A 17,836-nucleotide genomic window follows, 5' to 3' on the forward strand; every position below is an offset into this window, starting at 1 on the left:
TAACGTAAAAAGAACTTCGCTCTATCATTATTTCTCCATGCAAATGCTGTGGACTTACTATACTATAAGAAAATTGTATCGTATGTTTTACATAGTTACTTCATACCTAGAGCATAGCGATTGGATATCAACAAGAACTTCAACCGATGTGACTGTCAGCGTTCATGGAGTGCAGAGCTAAGCGCAGTGGAACAAGTAACAGCGACATGTAATCACGGTTACAAGCTCGCAACTAACCCTAACAAACAGCGGCGACGTCTCCTAACTACCCGCAACTTGGTCCGCTGCCCTCGCACAACTTGGACGGAGCTCTACAACTTTATGAATTCCTAATCTTAATGTGTTGTTTATGTTAAATTTCACGGCGTATTGAAGCACTCCAGATATTGCCGAGCGCGCAACTTGCGCCTGACACACTTTACAAGTTTGCGGAAGAAGCGACCACTTGATTAGACTGGTGTCGACCTAGTGTTCATTATGAATACTAAACTGTTGGTGGAATTAAAAGAGGGAGAGCAAACGTTTAGCTTATCATCGTGACGTTCAGTAAAGTTTAGGGGAGCGGTTCATTTGTCTGTCGGTGGAGGTCGACACTGTAGCGAGTTAGTTACGACGTCTAGATGTAACCAAGTTTAAATTGAGTCGGGTCTGGAAAAAGCGATAGGCTTGATGGAGCGTATCATAATTGTCATCGCGAAATACCCGAGCTTACTGTAATCGAAATACTTGACAATGGCGGAAATGTTGCCAACTTACTAACTTTACGCCGACATATTTTATGTTGGTTGTTTAAAATAGACATTGTTTTCATGATTCATACTTTATTATTACTTTATTGCAAACCATTGTACTGTTTTCCTTGAGTACCTGTAAATGCTTATGAACATGGAAGTATCGTTTGAATAATTACGCTTGTAGTGTGCGGCTGGCACGTCACTTGACGTAACGTATAGCCGGTGGTCGAGTGGCACACCGGACGCGCAGTCACGCGCCACTCCACAGCGAGAGCAGCAGACGCCTGATCACTTACTGCACAGATGTCCAGTCTGCTGGCATTCACGATACTCCACCAAATGCCACGTCACTGCGGTAATTCCTGCTGTGGACAGTTAATTGTGTTGGCTTGTTACAAAGTTAGCCACAGTTAACATGTTTAGCATAGTTCTGCAGTTTTCCATTTCATACATTTGAATATTTGAATTTTAAAATAAGACCATGATGCAAATATCGAAGTCAACGTAATTGAGGTCGACTCCCAGTCCGACCGGATAAACAGATTACCGATATCGGAGTTCCGCAATCTAGTAACTGTGTGACAAGTTATCCTGCGACGCGACTGGATATCAGACTTTATGGCTTCTGAGTACTCGTAACTAGAGCGACTATGTGGCGATCTGAAATTGATGGACGTCGGGTCACGGCAAACCGAGCTTAATGCTGAACTATTACTGATCGTTATCGATAGCCGGTGAGCGCTATTACATTGTTCCAGGTAGGTGCAGGTATCCGCTGTATCCATCAAGTTACAATTGCTCGAGTTGGAGCCAAATGCGCCAGTTATGGCAGCATCTGGCTATCAATGTTGGCACTCCATACGACGGCTTATAAAAACATTCATCGATGATTGATAACCAATTGCCATAACACTCTATATGACTGGCTATAAAATTAACACATTTGCGGCGATCGAACGAACTGCAATCAAATAAACCACATAACTACTGCGCTTTGGGACAGCACATAAAAACTTCCGAACAAATATCGTAACTATGAAAGTTTTTATTGATCACTGTACGCGCATTATTCCGTACTACCTAATGCACTAAAATTTCAATAAAGTTTCCTAGCGTACGAGTTGCAACTTTTATATTAGGTAGCAGTATGTAGTGGTAGAAGTTCGAGTGGCGCCATCTAGCGCGGTTTTCCCGCGACGGGCGCACGCGTGGTGCTCGCGACTGTACCGCCTGTAAGGAGCGTGCTTCAGCCAGGACTGCAACTGGTGTCTACTCCACCCGATAGATGGCGACACTCGTTGATTTCCCATAGTATGTTTAAATATAATATGTACTCGACCGTGCTAGGAGATGAGTTATGTGTGTATTTCCATATCATGTTATATTTCTCTGTAATTTAGATTAAACTTTAGTTATTTCAGTAATAGTCACAACAGCTTCCACCTTCATAGGTAAATGTAACTTTGCATGTAGCACGGAGATAAAATATGGTTGTTTTCGTACTTTTGCCACATTGTTACTTTCTTACGAAAAACAAAAGCCGGCAGATGTTGGTCCTTAGCTGTAAAGTGAGGAAACCGTGCGACAAGTTGTTCTCGTCGGTAATTTATGTCGGCGGCATGTTGCACCCCGTGCTACCTCGCGCACTGGGTCAACAACTACCTTCAACAAACAACTTCTTATATCTTCAACATGTGCCTTTGTTTATTTTTCGTAAAGGGAACTTTGTGTACCTAATGTGCTGAAGTTTATTTCATCAGAATTTGTGTATAAAAAATATCTTTATTTATGAAATAAATCACAAATAAAAAACCTTACTGTGAAACTTGTCGCATTTACAAACGAAATTATAAGCAAGACTAAACTGAACTCGATAGATCGTCCGAGCCGTGAGCGTTCAAACATCATTATATTTCAATATCGTGCATTGTAGAGTTTCCTCTGCGCGCCTCCTGTCATCAACGTGGCTGTCTTCTGGGAAATTATGCGTCTCGTGTGCGTGGAGCCGACGGCGACGTGACGGCGACGTGACGGCGGCGTGACGGCAGCGTGACGGTGACGTAACGAGATTGGGAGGGCGCTGTCTCGGGAATTTATTATCGCTCGCGGTGACCTTATGCCAGTCTACAGGTGCTGAGGCTTTGCATAGTTTCATCTAGGAATACACGTCTATAGAATAGATGTGAGAAAGTGAAGAAATATTAAGTAAAGACTAAATTCATTTAGGTACTTTTGTTGTGGCATACTGAGCTCGCGGCCACACTTACTCAAATGCATATAGAAATGCAAATTCTCTAACTTATCAAGTTCCACTAAAATAGACAAAATATAATGTAAACATTTTCCACAATATACTTTAGCAGACCACATTGGTAATCCCCCTGCGTATGAAAGTGCGGTACAGTCGCGTACACAGAGGTACAGGCGAGTGGTGCGCGGTAACGCGACGCGACCGCAGCCACTTGCGGTCGGCTTTGCTCACTGCTCGGGTTTACTTTGTGGACAAGCGGTACACTAACAGTATTATAATATGACCTTTGCGATTCTAAATGTTGTTCGGAACTGAAAATGATACTATATTTTAACTTGTGTGTTTTTTAATATCACTAATTCCAAAATTCTGTTGAATTTTTCACTTGAAACCATCACTGCTCGTGAAGGCTTATAAATTATCACCCACCCATAGATATACGTGTGATACTGAATAATAAGCGAGAATTTCCTGCGTCTCACGTCGTTTCGGGCTAAAGTATTCGGAGGAAATGCTCAAAGTCCGCAAATATTACGCTAAAATAAATATTAAATGAACTGAACTTTGAAAGCTAACAGAAGACTTACGGCTTAAAGGCTTAGTGCTTTAGGCGCATAGCACTGTCAACACGAGGCGTCTGCGGTTACGCGTTACTAAGTCATCTTACCGACACTACACAATACACACTACACGTAATACACGTAACACGCATAATGTAACGGGGAACTCTAGCTTCGTTCATTTATTTGAGCAAGAGGCAGCCGACGTAATTGGAAATACCGGCACGCGACTGACCCTGACATTGACGGAACATCGCGCCGCTGAAACTGTATCGCGTTACCCACTGCTCTCAACTAATTACTTTCAACTAGAGCTAGATACTTTATTGCGCATTGAAATACGAAACAATTGTGTACTGTTTTAAAATACATACTACTATATTACATTAAACGCCTTCCTCTCTTCTAACTATTTTGCCATTAGGGTCCATAATTGTGACTATCTCTATCATTTTATATTTTTCACCAAATGTACATTATGGAATGCAATAAATGATATGATATGAAATACTATTGAAATGATTATAATTAACCTGTCTAGTAAATGTCCTGTTCGACTGAGTGAATTCATGTTCAACCAGCAACATTGTATGGGTAAAGTAAAAGATGTAGTTGTCTGGGTATAATAAGCTGTGTTCGCAGCAACACATTGAATAGTTGACAATAACGCACCGTCGCATGCAGCTTTCAGTGGGGTTTGCTCTGAGACATGTAATGAGAGCTGCGGCCGATCGCGACGACGTTGTAATTAAACCGAGATGCGCCCGACATCGCCTAGTCGCGCGACTTGCGCTTCACTCAACAGCTTACTATGATTGCAGACGTAACAACTTATTGTTTTATTACAGAAAGATGGGAGATTGTCATTATAATGTCTTTGATTCTGTTATTACTTTATTAGTATTTTATGTTGCGATTTTTTTAAATATCCAATACACAGAACAGAAGATTATTAATTGATGTTTTCACCAATAAAGTATAGAAGTCCTCTAGTTTGACTCCAGCTCCCTATTTAATTAATTGTTATACGCTCCCCTGCGCGTATCGTGATGTGTGTCAAATTAATCGTTTTGCACACACGTGCTGTGAGCAATCAACAGCGTTCAATAGCTCCTCGAGGTCATTACGTCCATTGCGGGCCCTTCGCGAGCACCTCTCCCGGGGGTGAGGGTAATGCACACCACTACACCGCGGTTACACTTGCGACCATCGCCACAACCATTGTTGTTGAAGGACTCAGCTGGCAACTTCATTAATTGCAAGCGTTCCAAACAGGGGTCAATGCACTCGCATTAAGTGTACCCTATACTTATTCGCACAGATTGATATTTATGTGGTGGGCGTGCCAGATCACGGCCGTAAGAACACGATATGTCAATTATGTTTGAAATATTCATGTGCAGGCTCCGATGTGTCCTGCAATTAGTTACATTGTTGAACTGCTCCAGTACTTAGAACTGAGATATTGTATCCGTGTCATGGACTTTCCACGAAAAGCTTTAAAGATTCTTTGATCAATCTCAAAGTGGATTTGGAGGCTTATTGAAATTAAATTGTCTGAAGCAGTTGGTAAGGCAGGTAAGTTATTGGGACGCAACCTACAGTTACCTGTGATTATGTTGCGACGACGTAAACATTGTCAGTGAGTACAGTAACTCCGAGATGTGCCGCAGCAGCCCCCGGCGTGACATGTAGCGAGTAGTGTTGTGCGGTATGTCGATAACGTGCCGTATGTTAATGCGGCGATGTGGACGGCCGGCGGCGGAGGACCGCACTTATCACGACCAGACCTCATTATGCGCCGCTCATTATAAATTCAACGCGAATTAAACACTTTATCAGCATCCGTCATCTGGACACGGTGTGCCTGTCAATTATTGAAATATTTATGGGAAAAACGAACTTGTTTTGGCAGTTAATCATTCTCTTGTTCTGATTAAAATTAATGTATAGCGTACCACATATTTATAGTCGACTAAGATGTAGATTATAAACATATTCACAATATTAATATGTAGCGGAATGAATCCATTGTGAATGTCTATGATAAAGTATGAAGTATGTGCAATGCGTTATATTACATAATAAGGGTTATACGTGTTCTTGTTGCAGTACCTGGGCTCGTTCCCGGTGTCCGGCGGCGAGCCGGCGGCGCGCGGCGACCAGGTCTCCGCGCATCTACACCTCATGAAGGTGAGTCAAAAACACAACACAACTGCTTTCCTTATGAACTAGCCTTTATACTCCTTTATGTACTACCTCTATGTGCTCTCTCTATGTAACGCGTAGGTTACAGTGAACGCCATTTCTGCACTCACTGCCGAACATTCCAGAACATCGAAACACTCTCAACTCCCTTTCAGTATTTATTACGTTTTATTCAGATTTGACAAAGACCTCGACGTAATGCCACCGGGTAATGGAGATTATATTTGTTCGCCAATTTTACGAGTGCCTCGGGAATGCGTCGACTGCTCAATGTTTCTAATTTTGGACCTACATTAGTATTATAAAAGTTATATCTTCAACCGTCCTTATTTCGGTATTCAAAAGCGTTATATCAAGTGCTATTTTAGACAACAGCCTTTTCATACTCTTTTCAGGAATTAGAACCAATACAAAGGAGTTAGATCTATATGAATTGATATAATATTATGTTGAAGTAGATTATATCCCACCAAAAACATTAAATGTAAAAAAAGCCAATCCTCTACGCAATTCCTCCACCGTAAAAAGTTTTGAGATCGCATAGAAGCCAAGTCCTGTTCAACTTTATTTGTAATAATAAATCAATATTTTGTGACCATATCAATAGTTTCGTTCACTTTACAATAATATTGACTTGGCCATGAGCACAATAAACTACAAATATAATACAGCATATCTTGGAGAGGTGAAAGTCAATCATGAAGTTTAATATCACAGAATTAAATACTTTTAGTTTTTTCAATTGTTACTAAATGACCGACAGTCAGTATCATCCAAAATCATGAACTGCACATTTACTATGGCGCATGTTTGGTCCATGGTGATCTCAAATTCCAATCAGTCCAATCGTAAAATCATGTCCATATAGAATGTATCAATTCAATGGTATTTACACATTATTTCAGGGAGCGACTATTAACTTGTGCTCATGGCCAAGACAATATAATTGTAATGTGAACAAAACTATTGATATAGTCACAAAATATTGATTTATTATTACAAATAAAGTTGAACAGGACTTGGCTTCTATGCGATCTCAAAACTTTTACGGTGGAGGAATTGCGTAGAGGATTGGCTTTTACATTTAATGTTTTTGGTGGGATCTAATTTATTTTTTGTAGGCCTCCTTCTTCTCTAAGTATATAACAAATTAAATTAACTTACATGCAACTAACTAAATATATAACAAACTAAATATGTAGACCTAAACTAGCACGTAAACAACATTTTTTTTAAATAAATTAAACAATTTCGAAATTGTCGAATTTTTAATCGAATATCTTTTAGAATAAAAGAGATTTATTTCAGAGGTAGATGGCGCTATCACATGAAATTATTTGTTTTTTAACTAAAAACCGTAGCGCGATTTAGACCAGGACAACGCCATCTATCGAGCGAGCATGCAGTATTTATCGCACTGCATTAATATGAAAGATTTTATCATTATTCATTTTATTTTAACCTAGCTTTTTTATTCATATGTATGTATATTTAATACATAATAACAATATACCACACTACGTAACAATAAAACAAATAGTAACATTTTGTACATAAATAAATAACAAAGTTATCAATGCAGTCAAAATTCATACACAATGTTCTTGAAAAACCGCAAATATAAATTTGTTTCCTATTTTTTTATTAAGTTTTAAGGTTTTTATAATTTTCCCTTTATATGTAGCTAATAACCTATCTTGGTGCCAAATTTGAAGGTTCTAAGTTTGCTAGAAGTACCTTAGACTTTTGATGATCGGTCAGTGAGTGAGTCAGTGACAAAATGGTGTAACTTTGATCGCTCATAACTCGTAAACTATTTATTCAAATTTCTTATAATTTTGGGACTGAGCTTGTTCTAATACTTACTCTTGGTCATCGAAAACCTAAACTCCTAGCTTTGTTCACATGGAAGATACAGGGGGCTGAAATAGTCGCGAAACGCTTCGAGAAAAGATGGTACGGCCGTGCCCGCTTTGCTCGAGTCTTGGCTGGGGCACTGCCGTGCCCTCAGATATTCAATAGGAAGATTAGTATAGAGTCAATAGGTAGGGCATTAACATGAAACATAGCTGGTCGTGTGTGAGTCACATAGAGGATAGCCCCTGGTGTGACAAGACGCTAGTGAGGGATGACGTCACGTGACGCGCTGACCCCGATGTCACGCCCTCTTGCCCTGCTTAGTGCTGGCGACACAGTGCACCATCGACACAGTAACATAACTCGCTCATATACTGAGATATCATTACCGAATGACTTTACTAAGTAGACCATTATATAGGGATACCCTAGCTAGGTTTATTATTGTCGTTAAATAATACCACAACGACTGGTTCACATAATCTTTGGTGAAGATTAGAAACGTACTGTGATTATGTTACACGTTTGTATTATACGTAATGTACTTTAAACACAGAATGCTGTACATACAGACCAGAAGATCGGCTATATTATTAAATAATGAAAACATTCTGCTTACTGTGTGATCGCTGCTGTACTCAGGCACTCCAGCGCGCTCGCTGTCAGTAAGCGGCTCATTGTGCGAGTGCAGTCAGACATGCATGTTGCATGCTGAACAACAACACCTCGTGTCAGTGCAGCGAGAACTCGCTCACCTGCCTTTGTCGACCTGCACTCGCCTACATTGAATGAAATGCTGCTGTTTCTGTGTACTATCATTACTTACAGCAGTAACACGTACGAGTTACTTAGCTAACTACGTGTGGTAAACAAGTGGCTGCTTTGATGACACTTTTCTTGCTCATAACATCTGAATTTATAAAAAAGAGCCAAAATATGCATAGCCCCGTGACCCCTCTTGATGAGGCCTCTGTCTGTGCCCCACATTTGGGACCAAACACCACAGCAGAGCGAGCTATATCGCGAGGGGTCGCGCGCCCTTTCACCGGCTCACCTCCAATCTATTTAGTGACCCACTCACTTGGCCACTACACAACCGAAAACTGATTTAAGAAAGTATATAAATGTACCAGTTTATAGATATCGCTTATTCAAATTTAGATTAGAATAGTTGGGTAAAATGCATCAATGAGCTTAAGTTCATGTTCAGTTACAATTCGAAAACTACGGATTATTATCTAGGAATTTAACTAAAATTCCAAGATAATAAAATAGTCGCAATGAGTGCAGTGGACGTGAAACCTACTGGCATGAGAACAACAATACAGTACACAGTCATCAGTGACGCGTGAACTCAGTGAACAGTGCCGCGGATCACTTGCTACTTATTCGGTCACTTGTGCCAATACAGGTACTTTAAGTAGTTTTTTGACTTTCATAAAACAGAAGATACAATTTCAATATTATTTGCTTTGACATTACGAGAACGAAAAAACCGAAAGTGACATAGACATAATACTAAGAACGGTAAAATGTAATTTGTAGTTGACGTATGTATGTGAACGACATTGTGTAGTTTGAATTCCCGATTGCATCACAGGCAGTAGATAAACTTGACATAGTTTTGATCTATGTCCCTGACTGCCTCTGATTCAACTGTCAAACACTACAGATCATTCGAGTGCAGTCATTGATTTATCGTTTGTTTGTCCTGTAATTATCAGCATAGGAAGGTGTCATTGTTTAGTTAACATCAGACTAAAGAATAATAATTTTCAATAGTAAACCTTTCTGTCTTCATTTAAGTTTGTCTTGAATGATTTTGAGAAAAACTATAAGTTATGAAAGTGATACTAAATAGGTATACACAATAATTATACATTGTACACGTTTCAATATGTGTGCGTAGAGTCACTAAATTTGGAGTCCCACAAGGTAGTGTGCTTGGCCCATTACTATTCCTGCTTTACATAAATGACTTACCTGCTAATGTTCATCAACCTACGACATTATTCGCGGACGATAGTACTGTAACAATTGAATGCGGTGATAAAAGAAACTATGAGAAAGAAATAAATGACTCACTTGAATCGTTAATACATTGGCTGAATAAAAACAATCTTATAATAAACTTACAAAAAACTAAAGTCATGCATTTTTACCAAAGAAAACTTCCTGATAGTGTAGAGACTAAGTATAAAGACCAAACAATAGATACAACCAATGTGACTAAATTTTTAGGAATTAATATAGATGACAGATTGACATGGCGTCCTCATGGAGAATATTTATCCCAGAAACTAGCCAAAAATGCTTTCGTACTTTATAACTTGTCTAAAAAAGTCAATTTAAATACGTTAGTATCCGCGTATCATGGATTAGTAGCTTCCGTATTGAGATATGGTATAATATTCTGGGGTAACTGCAGCGAAAGAGATCGTATATTTGAAGCTCAAAAGCGATGCATTCGTTCAATGACCGGTCTCAAGTCTACGGAAAGTTGTTTACCACAATTCAAAGCATTAAAAATCCTAACCTTTCCATCCCTATATATATAAGAGGTAGCCCTATTTGTAAAAACAAATCAACACCTATTTACATCACTGACTGAAGTTAGGAAACGTGCCGGACCAATGAGGTCGCAATATAAAGATAAGCTGTATACCGGTGTACACAAAACCGCTTTACTAAAAAAGAATATTCTACATATGGGCCCTCAGATATACAATAAACTTCCGCAAAAATTAAAAGAGTTACCGACAAAATTATTTAAAAAATCTTTAGTTAAAATTTTACAGGACAGATGCTACTACAACATTAACGATTTCCTAAATGATGAATTAGATTAAATTTGTTACTGTAAATAGTAAGTTATGAGTTTATTGTAGAGTTAACTTTTGAAATTTAATGTAAGTCTTATTTAATTTTTTATTTTGTATTCATTAAGTTTTTTTTTTCTATTTAGAATTTTTTTTATTTTAGTTTTGTCGATTTTTATTTTTATTTAGAGTTTGGGTAGAATTTTTAACGTAAGGATGTGTAATATTATAAGTTTATATATAATTAAGTTAAATTGTCAATGTCAACTAGACAACTAGAATACTTTGCATGCCGTAAAATTAATTTATCACCATTATCTGTAACATACATTTTCTGCAAATAAACGATTTCTATTTCTATTTCTAGTGATTGTTTGCATGATTCTTCAGACATGAAAAAAATAAAAAATACTCTTTTTTTGCAAAAAATGAGAGAAATCTTGATAAAAAACCAGGAGGCTACTTAAAGACGTGTATTGTGTCATACGTAAATACCACTAAAATTAAATATAATCCCAAAAAATCTCTGTCTTGGGATTAACTAATAATGTACTCAAGCCCTTAAAAAAGTTTGTCTTGTTTAGAATCTGCCTGACGAAAGAAATTCTTACTTGCTTCTGTTACCCGAATGCCAAGAAGGGGTTACGTTTTTCGCGCTCATCCTAAATGTTACACTCTTTAAATAACCCCATATATTTTACATGTTTCATCACTATTCACTAAGACTTTCAACAATGTTAGAAGACCTAGTCTACACGGTCGTAAGACATTGACACACAGACGAGACACAAATGACAGCCAACGTAACAGCTAAAGTTAATGTTTCTCTGTCTCCTGAAGACTAATGAGAAAGCTTCGGATTGAAGTAATTGTGCCGCAGACAGCTTTGAACTAACATGATAGATAGAACTATTTGTATTAGTCATCAATTTGTTGGATTAGTACAATCCTACTAATATTATAAACGCGAAAGTTTGTATGTATGGATGTATGGATGTTTGTTACTCTTTCACGCAAAAACTACTGAATGGATTTTAATGAAACTTTACAATAATATAGCTTATACATCAGAATAACACATAGGCTACAATTTGTAAACATATTGTTCGAAATACTAAACCTGCGCAGACGAAGTCGCGGGCACCAGCTAGTTAGTTATGTTTAGATGTAGGATTGTTGAACATCGTTGTCATTTAATACTGGAATGCTTAAGTTATTCGTAGCAGAAGAGTGCCTTTGTTCTCCAAATACGGCCGAAATAAATATTTCGTAGGACTACAAGCCTCCAGATTTCATAGTGCTAAAAATATGAGCCAGAATAAGACTAAAACGACAAGTTTTTTTTCTGAAAATCAAAATGCATATATTCCAAACTAATTTAAAAAAATACTACACGCAATTAAAAAAGGATTAGATACCAAATTTTTTAATACTTTTTTAAGAAGAACAAATAACAAAAAATTCACAATAAAATAAACTTAGCATACTAATTCCTAAAAACGCGTAAAAAAAGATTATTTCAAAAGACAATATCAAGCGACAATTTTAAGTACAAACAAGTTCAGTGAAAAGTTATCATCAGCTTATCTGCTTCAGTCGTTACACTTACCTGACTAGGAAATGGGTCAGCTTTGTGCTCTAAACTTAAGAGGGTTACGACTTCTGCATTATTTGCAGCGTGTAAAGGAACGGTTGTTGGTCTGTGTTGGTTTTATTGTTTGTTTGTGTTAATTAGTTGTGTATTATCTTTAGGATATTGCAAAAGAGATAATTAATTGCAACAAGGCCTTTATATTTGATGAACTTGTCCAATACAATCAATTTAAAACAAAGACAGTAGCAGCAAAGCTCATCTTAACCCATTGTTTCGTATTTTGTTTCGCGTTACTTACTCTTTGGATATATCTCAAAATAACTTTTAAGGCGAGGAAGTGGTCAACAATAATTCCATAACCGGCACGCGCATCTAAGGCGCCAAAAGGGGTCGGAGCGTCTGAGCGGGGCGAGGATAACAATACGCGCGCTAGCTTATAACTAAAAGTCGTAAGCGACAAAATGGTTTTGTAATTTTAATATTTAGAAATGATAATTTAATAAAAATTCCTACTACCATTTTAAAGAGTATGTATATACTCAACTACTAAAAAAGTTAAGAGGCTTAAATCGGTCCCGTTTGCCCATAATATGTGAATCTCTTTTTAAAAAGAGGTATGTTTGATATATTTTTCTCTGTTATAAAAGTTACCTAATCATGTTTCTACAACTAACAAAATAAGGCTTATATCATGAACTTTCAGGTAACCAAGTTGTATTTTGATCCGTTTTGTATTTACTGAGAAAAATTGACATCCTTGGCGCCAAAAATTCCAATTCGTCCTCTTAAACTACGAACAATTAAGTCATAAATAATCAAATTCATGCCAGACATGCATTTCTTATATTTACGATACGAGATACCAAAAAAGATTATACCCATTAAAAAAGTAGTCCAAACAATATCGGCTAAATGGCATGACAGCACTCAATACAGCGACACGACACAACAACGTTCCTTTATCATTTATTTAGGAGGAGTAGGTACATAAAAGAGTCGGAAGAGAGTACATAAGAGGAGTACATAAGAGAGTACATAAGAGGAGTACATAAGAGAGTACACAAGAGAGTACATAAGAGAGTTCATAAGAGGAATACATAAGATCATTCATAAGAGGAGTACATAAGAGGAGTACATAAGAGAGTACATAAGAGGAGTACATAAGAGAGTTCATAAGAGGAATACATAAGATCATTCATAAGAGGAGTACATAAGAGAGTACATAAGAGGAGTACATAAGAGAGTACATAAGAGGAGTACATAAGATAGTATATAATCGAGTACATAAGAGAGCATATAAGAGGAGTATATAAGAGGGTAGATAAGAGGAATATATAAGAGAGTACTTAAGAGAGTACATAAGAGAGTACATAAGAGGAGTACATAAGAGGAGTACATAAGAGGGTACATAGGAGTAGGTACATAAAAGAGTCGGAAGAGAGTACATAAAAGGAGTACATAAGAGAGTACATAAGAGGAGTACATAAGAGAGTACACAAGATAGTACATAAGAGAGTTCATAAGAGGAATACATAAGATCATTCATAAGAGGAGTACATAAGAGAGTACATAAGAGGAGTACATAAGAGGAGTACATAAGAGAGTACATAAGAGGAGTACATAAGAGAGTACATAAGAGAGTTCATAAGAGGAATACATAAAATCATTCATTATTCATAAGAGTGGTACATACAAGGAGTACATAAGAGGACTACATAAGACTATCATTCACGCTGCAAATGTTGATGCGAATGCCAGATCCTTTCTGAGTTAATAGTGACAGGAGATTAAGGGCAGTGCAAAGTTGTGAGCGATATTTTGTAGCTTGTTTTATTTGTGTAGTGTTAACTTTAGAGTGAGAAAATAAAATCATATTTAAAAACTATTCAAAAAAACTAAAAACAATTATTAATCTTACACAAAAAGTACAAAACAATTATTTCATTAATAATTCACAAAACAAAAACAAAGCTTCATGGCAAGTAATTAATGCTAATAAAAACAGACTCATTGAACCAATACTGCAAATAAGTAAGGGCAATGAATTAATCAAAAATCCTAAACAAATTGCAGAATCATTTAACAGCTATTTTATAGACCAAGTGCAAGATATCTCTAGTAATAATTCAGATAGTAAATACGATATTCCTAATAATCCAAAGTCTTTATTTATGCATCCGGTAATAGACCGGGATATTACACGAGTGATAAAAAACTTAAAAAATAAAAATAGTTATGGCTATGACGGTATTCATACGGTCGTAATAAAGTATGTGTCTGATATTATAGCGAAACCCTTAAGTCATATACTTAATGCTTGTATTAACACAGGTGTGTACCCAGATAATTATTAAAGACTAGCTTCTGCCCGCGACTTCGTACGCGGATCCTGTCCCTTATGCCAGCGACGGGGTTAGCAAAATCAAAGACCTGAATCGTCTGATATTGAATTTTAAGGGCCGGTGACTTGTAAACAACGGAATACGCATAGCCATTAGAAACGTTCCATATATTTAATTTTTGTACTTCAACGGCAAAAGCACAGCAGACTAAACAAAACGCTGAGAACTGAAGCGCAATAGGCGTGACCATAGGGATAAAAGTAGTGATTCTAATTAGTCCGCATTTATGTTGTGTGTGGCAAAAATATTACACGTATTATTACGTAAAAAAAAATTAAATGTTACTGAGACGACAAAGTCGTGATGACTTAGTGGAAGTTGTGGTGGTTTAGTGGGTAGAGAACCAATCTCTCAAGTATGAGCGTGCGTCTTTGATTCCAGGTCTGGCAAGTACCTGCCAATGCAACTTTTCTAAGTTCGTATGTACTTTCTATGTATGTATATTTTGGATACCAATGACCGTTATTTGGAGGGGATGTTAAACTGTAGGTTCCGGCTGTCATTGAACATTCTTGGCAGTCATTATGGGTAGTCAGAAGCCAGTAAATCTGACCAGTTTTACCAAGGGGCGTAGGGTTGAGCGGTTAACCGGTTTGTGGATAGGTGCCTCGTGGTAAGTGACCCACAGGGAGCGCGTAATCTGCGTTTGAAATCCGCCGAGGTATCCTCACACTTCAGCCGCTCATGTCCCTGTTGCCCTCCTAGTCTCCACCTGCCATTTTTACATGTATCTAATACATTGTCATCGGCAGGTGCCATAGTTCCCGTAGTTTCCCCATTCCTAGTCCATTAGCATCCCATCACAATAGCCCCAGTAGTATTCATCGACAGTTAGCAATGGTATAGCACAGAACCGGGGATTGACTTTTTTTTTTAACGACGTCCACCGGGGATTGTCCTTGGGTTCATTTCTATAGTGTATAAAGGGATAATCGTCGGTTTTGTGTCACCATTTCATTAAAGTTGTCTCAAAAGGGCTTCAGCATGTTGGCTTCGGCGTCACGTTTGCCTCCCGAAAATTCGGAATTCTGTAGTCCCGAGGTCTGGAAGAGACATACAAAATAATAATGATATATATATGTCGGAGCACCAGAAGTGGCTAGAATCTTTTGATACACTTGCATCTTGTCAGGATATGAAATAATACCACAGTAGTTGTTCACATCGTCTATTATCGTTCAGTACCTCAATAATCACATTGGTTACAATAAAACGGATACATTTCCAAGATCACATAGCCTGAACCTGGTTTCTCTTCGAGATTCCATTTAAGATTATCAATTGACGTTGGCACCTCACGTCACCATGACGACCACAAACAAGGAACCAGCCAGCAATATTGGGCCGCGCTGTGGGCCGCGCCGACACGGCCATCCTGCGCTTTACACGTCCTCGTGTAAGTAGCACTGTAACAGAAATAATACCAAAGAACATCTTTTCGTTCGGCCACACCTGACCATATCATTAAGCTCAGCTATTGTGAAACTTTATTAAAACATTTGTTAAGACTAGGATGCTCCCTTAACCAGGGACATTTCATAAATAGGGGTTTCCCTCAACCGGGTTCCCTTAACCAGGGTTCCCTTCACTAGGGACTTCTCTTTACCAGAGGCTTCCCTGAAACAGGGGCTTCCCTTAAACCAGGGGCTTCTCTAAACAGAGGCTTCTCTTAACCAGAGGCTTCCCTTAACCAGGGGCATCTCTTAACCAGAGGCTTCTCTTAACCAGAGGCTTCCCTTAACCAGGGGCATCTCTTAACCAGAGGCTTCCCTTAACCAGGGGCTTCCCTTAACCAGGGGTTTCTCTTAACCAGAGACTTCTCCTAACTGGAGGCTTCCCTTAACCAGGGGCTTCCCTTAACCAGGGGCTTCTCTTAACCAGAGGCTTCTCCTAACCGGAGGCTTCCCTTAACCAGGGGCTTCTCTTAATTAGAGGCTTCTCCTAACCGGAGGCTTCTCCTAATCGGAGGCTTCTCCTAACCGGAGACTTCCCTTAACCCAGGGGATACTTTTTTTTAATCTCTTTTTTTATTATCGTAGCCACTTAACCAGCGACACGATTTTGGTCACTTAACCAGTAACCATTTTTACACATTCCCAACGAATCTAAGTAATGTGGGAGAGCCAAGAAAGTATCGAGACTCTTTACAGACTGTTACTGCATGAGCTACGGCTACAACGTAGAATGATACCAAGTGTAGTAGGACTAGACTACTTCCATTAATTCTTCTTTTTTTTTACTCAATAACTTAGGTCATTGATCAAAGCAAGCTTAGATCTGATTTTATCAAACAACCAATAGTGGTCTAATTACAACATACTTTCTATCTGATGTTCATCAGACAATTCATCAGGGATAGACTTCACTCGTTACAGCTCAGCGAATTCGATACAGTAACTATCAACAATTCAACTGCTAAAACTAAATGCTCACTATCGGTATCATTATCTTCAACTGTATCTGATAAATAATCAAGTTCAAATAGCACGTCGAAACTAAAAACTTCGTTTAAACGTTTAGCAAACGTACAACTGAATCTCAATAGTCTCAGTCTGCTAATTCAATCGATATACGTCAAATGCAATGTTTTTAAATACACTACTGCTTCATGTTTTAACGCGACGTTCATAATACATTAACAACAAAACAGATCACCTGATTAACTAGCATAGGGAAAACTCGTAAAGTGTCGAATTGACAGTTCACTGTTGGTTCGCCTTTACCACCGCAGAATCGCACGGTATCCTGGCTTGCAACAGCGCGTGTCAGCAACCGCAGCTGCGAGCCATCAGCTCACACGGCGTTAGCGTACGTAGTTGATCACCTTCTCTCCTTCAGCCTCGGCCATCAACATCTGTAGTGATAAGACAAACATGCGCATCGGTAACCAAACATTAGACTTCAGACTTACCATCCGTTATTGTTAGAGATGAGAGCTTAAGTTAACTAACTACATCCAGCCCAGTCCTAGCCTTCTCTCAATAAGTTTGGATTGACTTTTATTCTAACCGAATGTAGCTGGGCATATGTGCCTTGTAGGGAGCGATTTCTCAACACAATTACCGAGGCAACCAGTCACACTTTGGTAAGACTAGTTATCAGACTTTATGGCTTCTGCTCTTTTTGGTAGTCAGACTTTCAACACGTTAATTACAGGAACCGTCACAACTACGGCTGTCGTTTAATTCACATCAAACCTTCTACTCAGGATTTTCACCGTCGGTGTGTCCCTTGACAGTGCCAACAGCCTATTCCGGCCTTGTAGGGTACACGATCACAACCACAGCGACATGACACCAACTGTACCACAGATTTTACTCAGGTCTGTTCCCGGCGACCCTTATGCCATCACACAGGCTTTACATGGGTTTATTCCGAATCAACCCGTATCCATCGTAGGTACATCTGAAC

The 17,836-nt window shown here is 38.5% G+C and overlaps 1 protein-coding gene across 1 annotated transcript in view; it reads left to right on the forward strand.

Annotated features, from left to right (window-relative positions):
• The window catches only part of LOC110380376 (EGFR adapter protein), a 114,320-nt gene that overhangs the window by 26,019 nt on the left and 70,465 nt on the right, over positions 1–17,836 (forward strand). Inside the window, exon 2 of the mRNA XM_049838689.2 lies at positions 5,658–5,738. Within this exon, the coding sequence (XP_049694646.2) occupies positions 5,658–5,738 (81 nt within the window). The remainder of the gene's footprint in view (positions 1–5,657; positions 5,739–17,836) is intronic.

The sequence above is a fragment of the Helicoverpa armigera genome, chromosome 12 (genome assembly GCF_030705265.1).
Source record: "Helicoverpa armigera isolate CAAS_96S chromosome 12, ASM3070526v1, whole genome shotgun sequence".
NCBI lineage: Eukaryota > Metazoa > Arthropoda > Insecta > Lepidoptera > Noctuidae > Helicoverpa > Helicoverpa armigera.